At 40.8% G+C, this 20356-nt stretch overlaps 2 protein-coding genes across 12 annotated transcripts in view; one reads left to right on the top strand and one right to left on the bottom strand.

Annotated features, from left to right (window-relative positions):
• The window catches only part of daam2 (dishevelled associated activator of morphogenesis 2), a 110729-nt gene extending 106274 nt beyond the window's left edge, over positions 1–4455 (top strand). For all 8 annotated transcript variants that reach the window (XM_086273718.1, XM_086273715.1, XM_086273717.1 and 5 more), the window contains 2 exons: positions 286–456; positions 546–4455. In XM_086273718.1, the coding sequence (XP_086129844.1) occupies positions 286–456; positions 546–758 (384 nt within the window). In that variant the 3' untranslated portion in view covers positions 759–4455. The remainder of the gene's footprint in view (positions 1–285; positions 457–545) is intronic.
• A 4282-nt stretch (positions 4456–8737) lies between these two features.
• Positions 8738–19892, bottom strand: mocs1 (molybdenum cofactor synthesis 1). 4 transcript variants are annotated; one of them, XM_086275241.1, is made up of 11 exons: positions 19589–19891; positions 18365–18476; positions 17884–18051; positions 16355–16519; positions 14963–15024; positions 13391–13502; positions 13178–13290; positions 12699–12809; positions 11319–11439; positions 11186–11233; positions 8738–10948 (listed from the first exon to the last, which is right to left on the bottom strand). In XM_086275241.1, exons 1-11 carry the CDS (start codon positions 19781–19783, stop codon positions 9879–9881), a joined length of 2277 nt encoding a protein of 758 aa, XP_086131367.1. In that variant the 5' UTR covers positions 19784–19891; the 3' UTR covers positions 8738–9878. The 4 variants fall into 4 exon arrangements, with proteins under 4 accessions (XP_086131367.1, XP_086131368.1, XP_086131370.1 ...); XM_086275242.1 differs by having other exon boundaries at positions 8738–10945; XM_086275244.1 differs by having other exon boundaries at positions 10805–10945; positions 11171–11233; positions 19589–19892.
• Positions 19893–20356: the final 464 nt, after the last annotated feature.

Genomic DNA, 20356 nt, shown 5'->3' with positions numbered 1-20356 from the left:
CAGCACAAAGCTCAGTGTGGGAATGTAGAGCGTGTTTGGCCGCAGGCTTTGTCCTGGCGCAGAGCACCGAACAGCTTGAACAGAACTGGGTGGACATACGGTGGTCAAATCATGCAGTCATTTCTTACTCGTGTATGTGTGTGTGTGTGTTAATTTCCAGCATGAATGGCAGTAGATGAATTTGAAGAGCAGGCTCATATGCTCATGTCCAGCCTGTATAATGACGCATTTGGTTTCAATGTGTTTAAAATTGTTTATTAATGACGGTATATGTGCTTTGTGCAGTTTGCCAAATCTCTGAAGCACTTTGGGGAGGAAGAAGGGAGAATGCAGCCGGATGAGTTTTTCGGGATCTTCGACACCTTCTTGCAGTCGTTCACCGACGCACGACAGGACCTCGAGAACATGCAGCGACGCAAGGATGAGGAGGAGCGGAGGGCCCGGATGGAGGCGATGGTGAGACACAGAAGCAGAGAATACACCTGAGGCAGTGATGACAGTTAATATTTTTTTTTCCAATAACTCTGTATTCTATTCCTAACCAGCTTAAGGATCAACGGGAGCGGGAACGACGGGCCAAAAAGAGCGGCACCACGGAAGAAGTCGGCGGGGAGTTTGACGACCTGGTTTCAGCTTTGCGCTCCGGCGAGGTCTTCGACAAAGACCTGAACAAGTTCAAGCGAAATCGCAAACGCTCTGTCAATCAGCTGGCGGAGGGTGGCGGCCGGGAAAGAACCGTCACCAAGGTTAACTACTAGGTCGGGGAACAGGAATAAAAAAACCCCACCTTAAATCTGCCATTGCGTTGAGCTTTTAACACCTTTAGTCCAGGTTGTGGGACAGTGACCGCTGACATTGTAGAGGATGTAAATAACAGCTGGATTGGACTTGCAAGAACGGCCGAGCCGTGTTGAAGGATGCAGCGCTCTCCTCTGATTGGTCTTGTAAAGCTATTTCCACTCCGTCTGTCCTGGATGTTACCAGGATGGACAAGTGGACACACCACTGTGACACATTAGCCCATGTCATTTGACCATATCCTTTAACACTGTGCTCAAGGCTCTCACTGTCTATCACCCCAGTCTTTTTCACTTTTCTCCCCCATTCACACATCCTCTGCAAGCTCTCCGGTGCTGAAAAAGCTCTGTCATTTAACTACTGGGCTTTAAAGCACACGGGACATTGGGATCGGACAGTCACACTGTATATAGTCACGAGGCAAAGACAAAGGATTGGTAAAAGGACTATGAAGCGTCTCCAGGCAGATTTCAGGAAAAAAGAAGCTGAAGGGAACTAAAAAATAACCTCGACCATCAGGTGTTCCCCAGAAAAGAGACTTCTCAACCACAGAAAGTCAAGGAGTCGACACGTCCCAGAATGATTTGTAGGCTTCTGAAAGAGTGAAGAAGGATCCAGATTCATACCAACATTCTCCAGGAAGGACGTGTCTATCCCGATGTGCTCAAGGAAACTTCTCAGCCTGATCCACCTGATTTAAAACATGACTGTGCCACATGGGTCAGGCCTCACCTTCACTCTGACCAACATCGTTCTGGCATTAACAGTGCCAAAGGAAAGAGAAAACTAATGTAAATGTATTAATACAAAACATACTGCAATTAGGCATTGATATATATTTATATTTAGATGCAGACAAGCTAATTGCAAAGAGGTCTTTTTTTATGTTTTGGGATTTTTGTACACGCAATGCATTATTTGTTGGTGTTGCAAGTTGGCGTTGAAGTGAATTTCTATACATTTTGCGCTTTATGTAAAAAAAGGAAAAAAAAAAGAGGTAATCGCTCACACTTTTCACATCTGTACGTCTTGTTTGCACTGCAGCTTTTTTGTAAACTTTACACTCAGAAGTCCACAAGCCAATGACAGCGTCCTGTATGTTGTCAGATTATCTGTAACTAACATAATGAAGGAATGCCATGAAATTCATTTAAAGGCACAAGCTGCAGTTCCTTTACTGCAGTAAGGTTAAATTCTCACTCTATTCAGTATCTCTCTGCTTTCTTTTTTAAATTTTCAGCTTTTTCCGTGGTAGAGTCACACCGCACCATGTGATGAATCTCTCATTGTCATGTCAGGGTATAACAAAACACTTAAAGAAGGTAGGTGGGACACACACAGGAAAAAAACATCAGAGCATGTCATAGAAAAGAATTTGTACTTTCATCTTTTTCTCCAGCTTGTCAATCAAGTCAGTCAAATCAGGCCCACAAAGGGAAGCCAACCTCCTTTTTATAAGGTATTTGAAGTATTTAGAGCAGTAGGAGTGAGGCTGTAGTGTAATCAGTATTAACATCTGATTCTTTTTGAAAACAAAAAAATATATATAGCAGTGCACATAGACTGTATTAAAAGATGGATGTAGCATCTATGATGTCACTCATTGGTTTTTGAAGTCCCATTATAAAGCCATCTTGTTCTTTTGCTTGTTTTTTGTTTTTCATTTTGTTTTGTTCTTTTAAGGGTTTTTTTGTTTTGTTTTTTATTTTTTGGACCAGAAGTGACCATATTTGGATGAGAGGGTGGAGTGCTAATTTTTTAGCTAACATTTGCTTTAATTAGCAGTTATCTGTGTCTGCTAAGTAACATACAGATGAAGTACTAGAATTTAACTAGTTGTGAAAACTGGAGCACAGATAGTCTGTATGCAATTAACCAGACACCAATCAATGTCTCCAGTTTCCGGAGATGAAGCCTGCCAGATATCTGTCAGTAAAAGAGGCCACGGACCTGATAATAATTATATGTTTAACTTTAATAATGTTTAAATGGGGGAGTTACACAAACAAAATTGTTATAAAGTAGGAAAGTGGCTAAAAAGACCAAAACTATGTTTATTTTTGCTTTAAGCTGGTCATTTTAACATGGGAGTTTTATGGAGATTGACTCACTTTTGGAGCAAGCCTCCAGTGGTCATTAAAGGAATTGCAGTTTTGGGCACTGCGTTGGTTTGGTTTTGGCTTCAGCTTCGCTGCAGAATGTGTTCACACAAAGACGGCTCTAATCGTGGGGTGTAAAGTCAACATCAAGCATACATTTACATGTTAACCATCACATTCATTCAGAGTCAGAAGAGAGGTCTCGACCCACCATGTTTGTATTTCTAACAGCGACTTCCCCAGTTTGTCCTTTCTGGAGTTTTTCTGTTCTTCGTTGTGTAAACGTTCAGTTTTAAGTGCCTCTGATCCTGTTTTCACGTTTGTATTTGTGGCTTCCAAAGCAAACTTACAGAATTTGGTGGGGATATGGTGCCATCTTGTGGCCGATTATAGTGCACTTCACTGACCTCACAACCTGTCAAAAACAGCTCTACCCAGTATCTCCCAAATAACTTCAGCAGGTGCACTTAAATGTTTCCTCAGAAAGGTTTGGGGTTATGTGTTACCTGTGCACAGCTAAACTCACTCACTTCCTTTTATATGAGTTCTTCCACACTTTTAGTTCATTTTCTTCATTTCCCCTCTGAAGCAGAGAGAAGCTACTGTGAGGTTAAAAAAAACATAACGTGAGACAGAAATTGTATCCCAGAGATTAACCAGTGAACCAAAATCACTTAAAACTTTCAGACACTTTTAAAATTTTAAAAGAGGATATTACTTGATTTTGTCCCAATAAACCAGCATCTTGTGTATATTTTAGTCCTTTTGTTTTCTAGCCTCTGATCCTTTTTGAGTTATACTTCATCAGATTCTTTAAACCCTTCATTCAGAGCTTTAACCCGTGTTGTAGTGCAGACTATTTCCTGAGGGGTATTGTCAGTATTAAAACCTTTGTGTTGCTACATGGTTGGATGTCTATTTGGCCATTGACTGGCTGATGATTTTTGATTTCTTTTTTTTTTTTTTTGAGTGTAAAGATGGAAATAAGTAGCTTGTTTCAATGCACTTTGTTGATGGGACATTTCCATTTGCAGCGAGGGCTGAGGTCCCTCAAGAAACTAGAAGGGTGCAACGAAAGAGTGGTGCAAAATAAAAATAAAAAATTTAAAAGAAGAAGAAATTAAAGATGGTGTTTATAGGAAAGGGAGGAAAGTGAGGCTGAGTATCTGGCTGGGCCGCTTGGAACACTTTAAGAGTCTGTTGAATGGCAGAGATGGGATTTGTGGGGAAACTAAGAGGCGACTGTGGTACAGAGCAGGTCCTGTCTCCTGGTTTGGTGAGTCTGGAGAAAAAAAATTAAAAAGAGGGATTGGGGGGCGGTTGTGGGTGGGGTATTTTATGTCAATACCACATTTCTGTCATTACATGGTGTTGAGCTGCATGCCTAAAGATGGGTGCACAGAGTGTGAATTGTTTCTCCTTTCGTAGAAAACTGCTTGCAAACTGAAACACACCTGTTAAACCACAGCCTGTACTGCCTGAGAAAAGTTGCACCCGTTCTTCGAGCTTGTATAATTGTGAGGAGTCAGTATTTTCATGTTTGGAAGAAAAAGAAAAACGTACCCTCCACCTGAAAGATATACAGTTGGAGAAATAAAAAAAAAAGCATTTTGTACACGTTTGTTGATGTTTGAGTTAAGATTAAAAAAAAGATGAAAACATGAGGAATGTTCCATTTTCCTGTAAATTGTACCTCTATTTATTTGCCTTATTTAGTTTGCTATATTTTGTATGTACACAACGCATTACGACAAATGTTATATTAAAAATCAGAATCATTAAACTGTGGTCCGTGTATGATGGATAGTTCTGACACTTGTATGAGAACGAGAAGCTTTTCTTTTGGTTTGTTTTTCATTTATTTTGTTTCGGTTTTGTTTTTTTTCTCTCACCCTGTGTCTTTTGTAGGGTTACAATAAACTTTTGTCCCTTACAACAAATTGTTTTTTTCTTTCCTTCACTCTCATTGGTTATGTCAAGCGTTTGGATCATGAGGAGGATGGGGAGATGCTTGTATTCATTTTGAGTTTAGTGGCAGCCATTCAAATCAAATTCCTGAAAAATGTCAGTGGTTTTCAAATTAACTTGTTCCAATGAGCTTAATTTTCTGATGGGATGTAGGAATAAAGTGGTCAAGTGTCTTAAGAAGATGGATGGATGATTTAACCCTCACGTCATACTTTAAAAAACTTACGTTCATCACCCTGGGGACCGTTTTCTGCCACGCCCGAAAAATGCTATAAAAAGATTATATATTCATATTTTTTTCCACTTTAAATTGGCCAGTCTTTTAAAACTACTTCTCCCTGAAATATTCATGTAAAGTTTTAATTATATTTCGGGGGTTTTAACCCTTTTAATCGCAGTTTAATTACATGAGCGCACCGTTTTTTTTAGCCCCCCAAAACAAAACGAAATATTAAAAAAAACAAAAAACATTTGAAGTAATATTTGATTGTTATTATAATTAGGCCTTTAGATGGACTAAAGATTGGCACCAACCTTCATTTCGATCGCCTTTTTTTTTTTTTTTTTTCAGGACCAGAAATGGTCTCCAGGCGGCAAATGCTCCTCCTCTAGGCCGAAATCAGTGCATCCTCCCGGGTTAACTCGCGACGATGAACGGGGCATGTTGCGTCGGACTCCTTTTTCCAGCGCACACGTCCGATACCACGTCACAACAAATACGTCATTTCCTGTTGATTAAAAAAAAATGCACCCTCAAACGGTCCTAGGGGCCGAAAATGGTCCCGCCCGATCAGCGGGCGAAGCCGCTGCTGCACGCCGGAAATGAGGCTTCGTTTCCCGCAGGTCTGTTTAAGCAGCCCGCTGTTTTCCAGCCCCGGGTCAAATGTGGAGCAAGGGCGCCACCGGGTGGACAAATAAAAAAATTACAACTCTAAGGCCACTACTGCAAACGGAAATGGAAGCATTACCTATCACGATCGATTTGACCGTAATTTTTTTGCCGTGAAAAATAGCGTTTATAATGGGTTTCAATGGGGCACAAAACGGTCCCTAGGGTGTCAAGTGTGAGTATTTTTGCTGCTAAGCCGTGTTAGGCTGATGTAAGAAAACCAGACTGAAATTTTGAATTTTTTACAAAAACAAAACCGGGTGGCAAGTTTGGCTATGTTACACCCAACACAGCGGAAATGGCGTTCATACAAATGAAAAAAGTGGCACAAAAAGAGCCCAGTATGACGTGAGGGTTGTGAGCTTTATGAATACTCTCTGTGCATCTACATCATCCTGAGGAAAGTATTTGGCTCCAGTGATGAAGAAATAAAGTGGCTCCATCCAGGAAATGGTTATTTGTATGTTACTTTATTTATGCACAGGTCACAGCCTGCCTAAATCTTCCTTAACTGGAGCCAGGTTACGAGAGCCTATTGGACTGCAACTAAACTACAACCAAAACATTTTCCAAAGCACTCTACAAACCCCAGTTTGTGCCTCTCATTATGAAAAAGTGAAATTATTCAAGGTAACAAATGGTCCATGTTTAACCGCTGATGCTGATGAATGTTTGGTTTTTACCCTGATTGATCTCCGTTCTTAGTTTCAGCTTTGGTTACTGGTGCTGGATTTAAATTGTAAAAACATTCTGCATAATCTGCGTGTTTGAACCAATATTCAACCCATTTCTTGAGTTATTTCAGAGCAGAGCAGAACGTGTTGTATAAAATGACAGCATGGTGAATTACATTTCAGAAAGACTGATGATCACCTCTCACTGAAACAGATGACAGGTACAAATTTTGGGGGGCAAAGTGTGAGGTTTGCTCTTATATTAATCATTCTGATATGGTTGTTTTTGATGAGTTATTTAAAGCTAAAGAAAGGGCGTGTGTTACCAAGACTTACAGAAACATAAAGTCATCACAGAGGTATCTGGAGTCCTTGTTGCATACACACACACGGATGAAAATTCCATCATCCTATTTACATAGCAGCTCGGTATTTTCGTCTCTGGTTCCGCAACACCTGACGTGGACCTTGTTAGAGTTCTCTCTCTGCGTTAAGCTTGGTTAGCAAGGACCTTTACTGGATACAAACACTGCAGGTGAGAATCAAACCTGCAACTCCTTTTCCAAAGGCATGGAGTCTTACCACTACACTGTCCAGCTGCTTTTATTCCTGCTTTTATTTCTGTTTATTCATATATACATATATATATATATTGTAACAGGGAGAGTGTATGAAATAAGATCTGCCTAAATAAAATGGCATATGTTACATTAAAAATAGAAAAGATGTGTGATAAAGGTACGCCTAGCCTGCCTCCAAACAGCTGAGAAAGAGGGAAGGCAAAATTGACACAACACACAGACAAGAGAGTATAGTAGTGTAGAGACTAGAGTAGTGGTTAGACCACACGTCTTTGGAGCAGAGGATCGCAAGTTTGATTCCCACCCGGAGTGTCTGTATCCAGTAAGGAGCCTTAGGCTAGACTAGACTCCCCACCCCCCTGCTAAGCAATCAACAAGGTCTGTGTCAGGTGTTGAGGAACCAGGGCACCCTGACAAGAAGGAAGGTACAAATTAAGTGCTATGGCAAGGGGGAGCCAGGACACCAGGTCAGGGGGAGTTATCATCACCCCCATATTAGGTCTGCTAGATGTTAATGCAGCACTGTGTACAATATCTATTGAGACTAACTAGATCACTACAATAGGGCAGCAGTAATCAGTAAGATGCTTGGCTGAAAGGGCAGGAGGCTAAGATCAGGGTAGCACAGAGGGAGGTTGCAGAAGTACAGGACCCATACCTGAGATATGCCAATCAACAACTAGACCAGAGAAATCAAAAGCAGGACCACAGAACCAAGGTGTCAACAGCTAGAGATGGATGCAGTGGCCATGATGATCCACTGGACAGCCAACATGAAGATTTTTGCTGTGCCCTGGAAGGAGACTACAGAACCAAGAACCCATATGAAGAGGGTCAGTGGACAGTCGGCCGCTGTGATGGTCTCAGAGTCGAGTGGATCATCATGACCACTGCGTCCCTCTCCAGCTGCTGACACCTATGTTGACTACCTTGATCTTAGCCTCTAGCCCTTTTAGCCAAGCATCTCACTGATTACTGCTGCCCTATTGTAGTGATCTAATATGGGGGTGATGATAACGCCCCCTGACCTGGCGTCCAGGCTCCCCCTTGCCATAGCATTTATTTTGTACCTCCCTTCTTGTCAGGGTGCCCTGGTTCCTCAACACCTGACACGGACCCTGTTGATCGCTTAGTAGGGGGGAGTTCTAGTCTAAGGACCCTTACTGGATACAGACACTCCAGGTGGGAATCAAACTTGCGATCCTCTGCTCCAAAGACGTGTGGTCTAACCACTACTCTAGTCTCTACACTACTATACTCTCTTGTCTGTGTGTTGTGTCAATTTTGCCTTCCCTCTTTCTCAGCTGTTTGGAGGCAGGCTAGGCGTACCTTTATCACACATCTTTTCTATTTTTAATGTAACATATGTCATTTTATTTAGGCAGATCTTATTTCATACACTCTCCCTGTTACAATATATATATATATACGTATATATGAATAAACAGACATAAAAACAGAAATAAGAGCAGTTGGACAGTGTAGTGGTAAGACTCCATGCCTTTGGAATAGGAGTTGCAGGTTTGATTCTCACCTGCAGTGTTTGTATCCAGTAAAGGTCCTTGCTAACCAAGCTTAACGCAGAGAGAGAACTCTAATAAGGTCCACGTCAGGTGTTGCGGAACCAGAGACGAAAATACCGAGCTGCAACGTGAATAGGATGATGGAATTTTCATCCACATTGACAGCAAAACAGTGATTGCAGCGTTCCATCATTCGGAAGAAGGGAATGAGCTAGAGACTAGCTACAGATTGGGTACCAAGCCATGTACAAGATGAGCTTTGATAACTATGCAGTCAGAAAACCAAGACTCCTTCATTTCAGTTTGTCCTTATAAACCTGCTATAATAAGTCGTAAGGCATTCATTTTACAAGCTATAAGACTTCGAGGCCAAAAATACCAGGATCGTCCCTTTTAGTGTTTCTTTATTAAGCTGAAAAACATAATGGAACAGGCTGTGTGTTGTAACCAGAGTGGAACCACCCTGTCAAGCCACTCATTAGTCATTGTTATATCCAGTGGATGAACGTTATTATATAACCGGAGAATACTGCCATTCTCTGAGAGGGAAATGAACATGCCATACTTCATTTTTAAAAAAAGAGATGTGTGATGATGTGAAGTGAATGCACAGTTAATGCAACCAATGAAAATCATAATAATCTTCAAAAACAAAAGAAAACGGCTGGTACAGACAGCACACAAGTGGAGGGAAGTTACAGGAACACAGACTTTAACAACATATTGAGCAATAATGGGTTAACGTACTGTGTAACGGGTTATTTGTGTTATCAGTCATTTGATAAGTTTATTTTACTACCATCCTCTACTTTAATGTAGTACAAATCTAGTTTGCAGTGTACTACAGAGGTAGGTAGAAAAACATCAAAACTAAAATTTCATATCCTAATTATCTAAAAAAAAAAAAAAAAAAAAAGCAAGGTTAAAACAATCATAGTGGTAGTGTTAGTCACTGCAATAAAAAGCAAGTTAAGAAAAAGAGCAAGCGAGTATGGGACTGACTGGAATATGCACTGAAACGTTTGCTGCTCTCTTCTTTTGTTTGTGTTCAGTTTTCAAGTTTCATAAATTAAATTCTTTCAAATTTAAAAGCACATTATCAGTGCCATCTGCAATCAGTTTCTTCTCCACTCCAAAAACCTCCAGGGAGGACTATCAATGTAATACTTGTGCACCCTCTGGAGGGAAAAGCAGGAATTATGACACTGAAAATATTGATAAAACTTCAGTAAACTACATATTAGACAAAACGATTCAGACTAGGAGAGATAACTGCCCAAGAGGATGTGTTTTTCATTGATGGCACAAAGTTTAATTTGTGGAAAACCATAGTGCAGTCTTTGATCTCATTCTTCCTGTTTTGAATGACGATGAAAGTCCTTTTTACCGCCTGTCTTACTGACGAGTTTTATATCCGTGATGATGATGTCATGGCTCACCGCCTTGCACATATCGTAGACGGTGAGCGCTGTTACAGAAGCAGCGGTCAGAGCCTCCATCTCCACTCCCGTCCTGCCCGTGGTGCGACATGTCGCTGTGATGACGACGGCATTAAGAAGCTCATCCAGGTGAAATGTGACAGCGGTGTGGTCTAAGGGTAAAGGGTGGCAGAGGGGGATGAGGGTGGAGGTCTGCTTCGAAGCCATGATGCCAGCCAACTGCGCCACAGTCAAGGCGTCGCCCTTGGCCAGCTGGTTATCTCGAAGCAGGCGGAAGGCGGTGGGGCCTAAGCTAACGGTGGCGCAGGCTACGGCTGTTCGACATGTGGGAAGTTTCCCCCCGACATCCACCATGGTGGCGCGGCCCTGGGCGTCTGTATGTGTCAGCTGAGCTTTGAGATCTGTTGTCTGGTTGCTCTCAGACTGTTTACAACTGGCAACCTTGTTGGAATTTTGACTGTGGCAGAATCTAACAGGGTGGTTTCTCTGATTTATTTTGGCATCTATCAGCAGTGTGCAAAAAACAGCTGCTCCTGGGGTCCTGGACACGTGGCTCGTCAGAACATTAGGACTCAGGGCTTGTGCGTTCCTGAGACAGACTTCATTAACATAGCTTGTGACATTTGTGCGTGTTCTGAAACATTCAGTCTTAGTGTGACAACTAATGTGATCATTATCAATCTCTGCAGAGGGAAGGGATGCTACTTCATTGTGGTTAGGTTTTTCTGTGTTGATATGCATCTTAACATGGGTACCCCCACTCATTAAGGTTCCAGAGCAGCAAACACTGGCTTCCTGTGTTAAGTTAGTGGAGTCTGAAAGGCACAAACAATCCTCTCTATTCAAGACTTTCCTGCTGCCTAAATGATGAGTTGTTGCTGGAGAGAGGAACGTGTCATTTTTAAGCTGGGAACTAATGGGGAAAGCCCTCTTGCTGTCTTGTAGCTTTGGCAGGAATGTCTGAGATGTGGTACCTGCTGGAAAACAAAAATAAATGAGTCAAGAATACTGACATAACTACTTTGGCTGCAACCACTTCTAAAACACTAGTTGGCAGCCCAGCAGTGTGAAGTTCAGCCATAGCTGAACTTTTTGATTCAACATTCCCTGATCTTTAAGAAGGAAAGTGCATGGATGTGGATCTGCTCCAATCCTAATACAAAACATTAAAGAAACACGAATGAGGTCTTTGTACGTACAGCTGTGTCACCCACCAATGAGGATCATAGGCCTGTTCTTCATCTGAGAGATACTGAACATGCCTGAAGAGAGAAAGAGGGATAAATTACAAATATTACAACAATCTGTGCGCATAATCCTAAAATTGTATGATGTATTGATTTCTACCTGCATGCTGTTTCTTCTTCCGGCCCACAGCAGCACTAATAATTTGCAGCAGCTCTTCATCGGACGCGCCAGAGCGTAAGACATCTCTGAGGGAGACCTCTGAGTTACCAAACAAACACACCTGAGAGAGGAGACGGACGGGAAAGAGTGAAAAGCTGTTTTCTCAAATGCAATGCAGTCCAAATCCAAGATTAGACACCAAACATTAACTAAATGGCTCCCTGGAGTCTGTGTAAAAAGTTCACTTTAATATCAAAAATTGCTTAAGAACTTAATAATAGATCAGTAGAGATAGTGGGAGAATAACCCACTTTTTATATTAAGCTAACAGCAGCAATAGCGTGCTTTATTCTGTAAGGTAAAGACTCGACAGTATTCTTAGAGAAAATCCCAACGATCAAGTGATCTGTTATGAACAAGCACTTTTGAGATGACGGGAAGGTAAAACTTCCTTTTAAACAGGGTCAGGGAGAGGCAGCCATCTGCTGCTGTGACGGGTTCTGGGGTAAGGGGAAAGAGAGAAGAAGAAAGAGAAGACAAAACAGAAAGAGAGCAGAAATAAAGCAGGTCAAAACAGACTAAGGGAGAGATTAGACACAATTCAATGACATGCTGTAGTGGTATGTAACACGTGGGGATATAAAAGAGGTGAGAGGTGAAGAAATACTCAGTCTATGACATTGGTCTCGATACAAACCCAAACAAATATTGTATAATTTAATGAATTCAAATGCATCATAATAAACATTTCCTCTACTTTGCTCTGCAGCTCACTGTGGCCAATAGAAGACCTTCTGCCATATTCAGCTGAAGGCAGAGATGGCCTGTAGTGGACCTTACCAGTAGAAAGAGATGCCATCTTCCTATTGGGTAGACAGGCAGTCGTCATAGTTCACAGTGGTCAAAGTTACATTCTGCTGAACTTTGACCGTAGCGCCTACAAGAGCTCTGTAGTTGTGCTTGTATCCTGTTGCTTGGCGCAAACCACTGAAATCAGTGTTTCAGAGTGAAGTGTATGCAGCCTCCTCTACACCTTCAGTGTATATTGATTCTAATTAGTTAAAAGTTTTGTCTCAAAAACAAAGGGAATGACCAGAAGGAGAATCAAAGGACCTTAATGGTGAAGAAAAAGGGACACTGATACATGAAGGTGAAGAAAAATGTATAAAAGCAATAAGATTCTCATCAAAATTACGAAAAACTCAAGTAACAGCAAAAGATTCTGTCACTTATTAACAAATCACAAACCACCCTTTTTGCTCCACAACCTGCCGCCCACAAGCTCCGCCCATCTATAATTGCACACATGCATACATGAACATTTGTGCCATAGGACAATAACAGACCTCACGAACAGCTTTAAAGCTTTATCGGCTTTACCTTTAGGTTGCCGTCTGCAGTGATGCGTAAACGATTGCAGGAGCGACAGAAATGGTCGGACATGGAGGTGATGAAGCCCAGCTGACCTTTGAAGCCTGGCACTTTAAATGTCTGTTTCAAAACAGGGAAAAAAGTGAGAAATATACTTTCAAATGTTACAACCAGTGACAAAAAGTTCTTCATTGGACTCCGACACCTGAAACTTTGTTCACTTGGATGTTTTAGTTTAATGTGTTTAATTGGGTTGTCTTCTTTTTTGTTTTTAGGACTTGTGTTATAATCTGATGATGTTTTAAGCAGAAATATAGAAAAATCCTGCAGGTCTATTTGATCAGAGGGACTCGGATGTGTCGGAGAAAATGCACAGAGGAACACAAGAAACATGACTTTTTATTTTTCAGTATAAATATAATAATTAATCAACCATCTTTGTCAGGATTTCATCTCCAAAGTAATTTTTTACAGTTGGAGACACTGACCTTGGCTGTGTCTGTCTGTCCAGCTTGAAGCTTCTCCAGGTCGGGCCACTTCTGCCTGATGCGGTCCAGCATCTCCTGGTAGCTCACCATCTTCTTAAAGTTCCACTTGTTGCCTGCAGAGAGGAGACGAACCAGGAAGTGTGGGTTTAAACAATGGATGTTTAAAACATTTGCACGAGCATTTGAAACTCTTCATGGGGTGTGAGCACTTACCATCGAAGGGCATGTACTCTATAAAGCGCACCTCCAGAGGCTTCTTCTCTGTCAGTGCTGCAAAATCAAGCAGCTCATCCTCATTCAGGCCTCGCATGACCACGCAGTTGATCTACAAAGAGAAGTGAACAACAATAGGCCTCTGATTACTGAGCCATTATTTTCCTAACAAGCTGGTTATGTAACAACCGACAGAAAATGACTTACTGAAGATGTGTGGGCCAATATTTAATTATGTAACACAATAATAACAGCCTTATAAGACTTTGATGTACTATACATGAGAATTCATCCAGTGATGTTAATGACTGGAATAATTCACTATATTTTTAAAGTCTAAATTTTTCAAAAGGAGACCCATCCACATAAGCTTTTTCTTGCCTTCTTAAAGAGTTGATAAATAACGTGAAAGTTTAAAACAGCATCATGTTTTATTTTAACTGTCTAGCAGATTTAATGTGACTCATTTGATGCTTAAAGATCTACAAATGAAGGTCCTTCACTGACCCAAGGCTGAACCACAACACTTCTTGATCAACATGCAGTCAGGGGCATCAAGCTAACCGCACAGCTTAGCAAAACAGAATGAAGAACAACAATTTTTTAGACTAGGTAATGGACATATAATGTTATTTTATGCTGGCATTCCTAAACTCCTGTAACAGAGAAGCCTTATAAAAATCACACTCTTCCTAAAGGGGAATCAGGTTACGAGAAGCTACTGGAGGAAACATATTAAACTACAACTAAAATCTGACAACTTCCAAAGCACTCTGCAAAACAGTTTGTGTCTCTCATTATGAACAAGTAAAAGGAATTGCTCATAATAGTGGTCATTGCTTGATTTTGGTTAACGGACTGATTCATATGCAGCATTTTTCTACTACTAACTAAGCACACGAAGTGTTTTATATGACTTGCCTCATTCACTCATTCAAACCCATTCATACAAGCACTTATTTCTGTTCTTTTCCTACATAAGTGCTTTATATCAAATATTCACACACATTCATACTCTGATGGATACATTGGAGAGCAAATTGGAGTAAGTATCTTGCCCAAGGATATTTGGCATGCCAACTGGATCAAACCACCAACATTTTTGGTGGTTTGATCCAGAGCAGAGCAGCTTTTGCAACATTTCTACTTGCTTAGGTTTCAGTGTGTTTGACTTCTCAGCGCCACAGTAGGATTGATCTTAGATCAGTACAAATGCCGGTCCCCAAGGCTCCATCCTCAGCCCCTTGTTGTTCTCTTGTTCCAGGCTTTCACTCTGACACATTATCCAAAAACACCATATGAAAGTCATCACAGGGAATTCACCTTTCCTAACCATGATTTTATTGTTTTCTCTCACTGATATTAGCTGATTATCTCAGAGTTTTTGGGCACTCTGCACTTGCTACATTTCTGCAACTGTGAAACACTTGTCCTGCAATTAAATCTTACCCATTTTAATACTTATATATAAACTGCAAAAATGTTAAACAGTAACAAAAAGGAAGACACTGAATCGTAGTGGGGATATTTTCCATAACAGAGACTTAATAATGAATGAAAATGAACAAATACCTTCACAGGACTGTAGCCCAATTCAATGGCCTTTTCAACGCCCTCCATTACTTTGTGAAACCCTGGAAAAGGCAAGTAGAAAATGAAATGTGACTAAGATTAACATTTTACATTAGGTGCATTAGTAATGCTACTAATAAATAATAATCGTAAAGTTTGTATGTTATTAAAATACGACTAAAGTTGAGAATGGTGTGTGATTGGAGGCAGGTTTTGAGAAATAAAAATGCACTGAATCATACAACAAAAACAAAGATCAGAACTAAGCTTTGTGGTTTCTGAAATGAGTGGTGCTTCCACACGAAAAGCTCGGCCTTGTCTGTTCTCCTCCACCTTTTAATGTCCGTAATTCACCACAAACCACTTGTATAGAAACATGTAATCCCTCCACAGCAGCTCAAGCTTTTGAAAAGCACACTGTCGAGGTCAGAGTCATTATTTGTTTTCACTTGCTCAAAACAATTAAATCAAAGCAAGATCTTTATGTAGGATGAGGCTTATGTTTTATTTACAGTTTGCATAACTGCAATTTGTCCTGAATAAAGAAAAGAAACAAGATTTCAACAGTAACTTCTATTACAAACACAAGAAGGCAGGTGCTGTAAATCCAGTTTTCTTTTCTCCGCTCTTCTTCATGTCCTAATCTCAGTTAGTCCATCTGTGTCTGCCTTTCACGAGCCAACCACCCATAGCTCTGCCCTGCTGTCACCTGCAGTGTTTACAGCTTACAGCCTTCTTCCCTAAGCTTGTGGGATGGACCCACAACAAAAACTACACTGATTTATGCCTATCATACACTAGAAGAAAAAGCTGAACTAGGGAAACACTAAAAAAAAGGAACAGTTTCATACATAAAGACAGTGAGAGTTTTTAGCCACACATGAAGAATATTAAATATGTTTAATTTCATCTGAAGTCAGTCAGTCAGCCAATTATCTGGGCACACTTTGGGCCAGTTAGCACCAAATGAGCATTATTTAAACATTACAGCCTGTCCAAGTACAGTTGCTCAGTACCCATCACTTTATCACCACAGTAACAGTAACATCTCCCATCTTCTGACCGCTGCTTCCAGCAGGATAACACACCACGTCACAAAGCTAAAATCATGTAAAACTGGCATCTTAAACATCACAATGAGTTCATTATACTCAAATGGCCTCCACCATCACCAGATCACAATCTCCTTCATATTTTCTAAAGACGTAGGGATTTAGAAAATATCTCACTGACCATCTGACACTTTTGTGGTTATACACTCCTAAACTACAGCGTCAATCAGCTACAGCCTCGTGATGTCGCTTTTTTCCCTCCTCAATCTACGCACACTATTGGTGTTCTGATCATATGTCTCACACAGCTGACATTGATACACTGACGACGCTTCCATACCTTTCCGTCTGACAATAAACTCAAATTTGGCAGGAACTAATGAATCCAGGCTGATGTTGATCAGGTCCAATCCGGCGTCTTTAAGGTTTGGCAAAAGCCGAGCCAAGTTCATGCCATTGGTTGTCATGGCGATAGTCTTGAGGCCCTCCAACTTTCTGAGCTCAGCTGCAGAGTAGAAGTGGAAAGGCAAGACAGAATGAGAGAAAACTGATGAATGCAATGAGTGAACTTTTACCTTTAAGGTTGAAATATTATATAACAGATGAGTTTATCCATACATAAATCAATCATTACAGCATGATAACAGAACAAAATCTTTAGCCATGTAAAGTGGATATCTTTATCTGTTACTATGCAGCATATTGTGCCACCGGGAAATTATGTTTCCTTGCTTGAATGCCTATCAATTTAAAAACGTCTTTAAATAAATTTATGGGTTATTAAAGTCTTTATTATCCATAACTAGTACAGTTACTCTGGTCATTTTGACATTAAGCAAAGATAATGCAGAATGAACTCACAAACACACACAGCACCACAATGCAACTAAATCCATCCAGTAAACCTAGCCAACTACCATTACTTGTAACCAGTAGATCTTTGTGGATCCTGTTTATAACTGTACACGCCACATCAGCGGTTCTGTGAGCCAACAAAAACAACACAACCAGCTTCACTGCAGCTTTTTCACGCTCCTCCTGTGAGACATTCAGCCTCTGTTCCTTGAGCTTTAAATCTCAGTGCAGTCGTTTCAGACTCTCATTCATGTGTTCTGCCTCCTCCTCATCTCCACCTTTATTCTGGATGCTCAATGTGCCTCATCAGAGTCTCCAACTCTAATCTCCATCAGCAATACTGTTGTGTATTTCTTCCTACCAATGTCGGCAAATCATTTATTAGTCAAACTCCACACTTCAATAAATTATACTCCGTTATTTCAAGCGATCCTCTTGCTTCCTGAAATAACTAGTGCAACCAAATCCAAGTTATGCATGAAGTCTCATGAGCCTCACACACAGCTAGTGGCAATCAATGGTCCTCTTTCCAAAAAGACCTGACCCACTAGTCCTGTCACACACCCTCATTCATTCACGACAGGCTTTTTCTTGCTGCAGAGGCTTCACTTACAAAGTTTAATTTAAAATCAGGCTGTAAAATTCAAATGATGCAATAATACATCATTAGACCAAAAACACAACTGTGGTGTAACAAATCATTTCCCCTTCCACAGAAACCCTTAAACTGAAGGCATGCATGCAAAATTGCTTCTCTTCACTTCAGCTGCAGTCAAGTCAGCAGAGTTAGCACATGAATCATCGGTCGCCTGGTTGCCAAAGCTGACTTGCTCCTCTGAAAACAGTGTCACTACATCATTTTAGTCATACGGTAAACTGAAGAAAGCAAGTTTATGTTTGCTACAAGCTGATCCAAAGTGTTAAAAAAGTGTGAAATGACTCAAAACAGCTTCCAAGTTGTTTTATTATTGAAAAAAAAAAGCCTGCACAAACTATTTTCTCCTTGTTTCTTACTGATAATATGGAGCACATCAGGTCTGATGAGCGGCTCCCCTCCAGTGAGGCGGATCTTGTCCACCCCCTCTTGGACGAAGAGGCGAGCCAGGGTCAGCACCTCAGAGGTGGATAGCAGCTGGCCCCGCGGTGTGAGCTTCACCCCCTCCTCTGGCATGCAGTACTGACCTAGAAATGAGAAAGATGAAAGATGTATTTTAGCCTACATTAGCGAGAATTCCTTCTTTTACTACGATAAATACTGAAGTAACACAACTAAATAAAAGGGAACGAGGGGACAAACCAAGAACTCTACTGTGCGGGAAAGAAAAACCTTTTCTTTCTCCAGTAGGTCAGCAGAATTTGGGCATTTTAGTGCACTTCTGTGAAAGGTTTACTAATTACGATGGTTAACTTGGTCTAATAATGTTGCTCCACTAGTGGGCTGGGAATGTAACAATGGTTTCTTGATAGGATCCACAGAAAATAAACATTTACTCACAGCGGAAGTTGCATTTTTCTGTGAGGGAGATTCGTAGGTAGTTGTGCCTGCGGCCAAAGTTGTCAGTCAAGAATGCTGAAAAGGGGAGTATGCTGTCATCCCTGAGCCTCTTCTGGGGAGGAAAAGAACCAGGAAAAGACACCGATCAAACTATATACCCTGGCATCACTGCAGTCTTATTTTGAATCAAACACAACAGCCCCTCTGAGTCCCATCATGCCAGAGACACAATAATGTCAGCTGAAGCCAAATCTGTGTCCCAGCTCCTGACCTTTGCCCATCACTCATGAGCACCTGCGGTTATGTCAAAAGTTACCAGTGTAAAAGCAAACCAGTGACTCAGCAGTTGCTCCGGAGACACTGTTAATCAACAGGCTGATCATTTAACTGCACTGATCTTTTTAGACCTTCCCAAGTCCCTTCATTGTTTCTTAAGGTAAAAAGCTTCATATAAAAGCCACTTATGCACACTTTAGTCAATTTTTCCCTATTATTGCCATATCATAATTATTATAGTCACTGATGTAATATACACCTGCAACCCAGAGAGACACAGCAAGAAGATGAACAATGAATGCTACTCTGTTATTTGACTACTGGACATTCAGGAGCATGCTTGCTCTGTCAATCATCTCTGATTATCAAGCACATGGATAGAGTATGTATGTATGAGGTAGAAACAATATTTTAAAGAAGTAGACTATCTCAATAACACCCTCTTAAACTGTTTATACTTTGGGCCTCCAAACGGTCCAAAAGATTCAAAATCTGTATCATCTAAAGCACAACTTCAATCCAAATAGAAAAAATTACTTTTAATCTCAACCAACTTTATTAGTTTATAACAATTCTTTTCCTACTTGCAACATGCTGGCTATCACATCTATCTTATCACATGATATCAAGTATGTAAAACTACAAAGCAGTGACAAACGTAAAGCAGGTGAGGTGTTGTTTCCCCCCTATGATTGGTTCTCACAATCACGCCAAAAATACACCCCATGACCCCCTTTTATATCACAGCCACGCTGTCATAATGGATAACCATTTGGTTTAATATTTATTCCTTAGTTTAGTGTTTCCTGGGCCCAGTTTATAACCTGTTCAGGTTATAAGCTTCTCACCTTTACTCCTTAAAGGTTTCACTCAGCCTGCGACTCAACACAGACAGGACAATCTTAGCTGCAGGCCCGGCTTGTGTTACTGTTTTGGAGGTTGACTTACCTGTGTTGCCCTGGTTTTGAAGTTGGAACCAGCTATAGTCGAGTCTGTGAGTTCAAGTTCATTTTCCTCGTGCGTAACACCGGAACAGCTCCGCGCGATGCTTCTGTTCACGCGCCGTGCAAACAGTTTCCTAACACGTGTCAAAGCGCCGTTTCTGTCAAACAGACGGCAGCACATGCTAACAGGCGCAGCCATAGTTCAACCATTTGACAACTCCGAGGTCCTCTGTTTGCTCTTTCTCTCCGACCTGCAGTTCAACAACGTCTCTAACCAACCTGGACCAATCACAGTAACGGACGCATACCATGGTGCACTATGGGTAGTGTAGTCAAGGGTAACCAAAGATTTATTTATTTTTTTTACATAGAAACCGCCAATGGAGGGTGGCACTGAGACAGGTTATTTCAGGGAACTAAAAGCAAATTAAAACTAGGAGTGAAAAATAAATAAATAATAAAAAGTCGATTTTAGACAAATATGAAACCTAGTTTAAACGCGCTGTGAGTTAACACAGCAAAGTTGTATTACCTCTTATGAAGTTCTTAAATCAGCCATCCTGCTATTATATTTAAAAAAAACAACAACAACAACAACAACAACAACATTTTTTTAGTAAAACCTAAACTAAAAAAAGAAAAACTAAAAACTAAAAATATTGTGTACTTGGACACAACTCGGACCTTGGAGAGGTAATACTGACAGATTATGTTCCCAAACAAAATAAGCAAAAGCAGCCTGTTGTAAGACACTTCTCTTCCTCATGGGTGC

The sequence above is a fragment of the Aulonocara sp. 'chitande type north' Nkhata Bay genome, linkage group LG19, assembly GCF_057382095.1.
Source record: "Aulonocara sp. 'chitande type north' Nkhata Bay isolate Kocher_YH1m ecotype deep benthic linkage group LG19, A_spYH_male_GT1.1, whole genome shotgun sequence".
NCBI lineage: Eukaryota > Metazoa > Chordata > Actinopteri > Cichliformes > Cichlidae > Aulonocara > Aulonocara sp. 'chitande type north' Nkhata Bay.
Note: the sequence above shows the minus strand (reverse complement) of the source record. Positions and strands in the feature narration are given on the sequence as shown.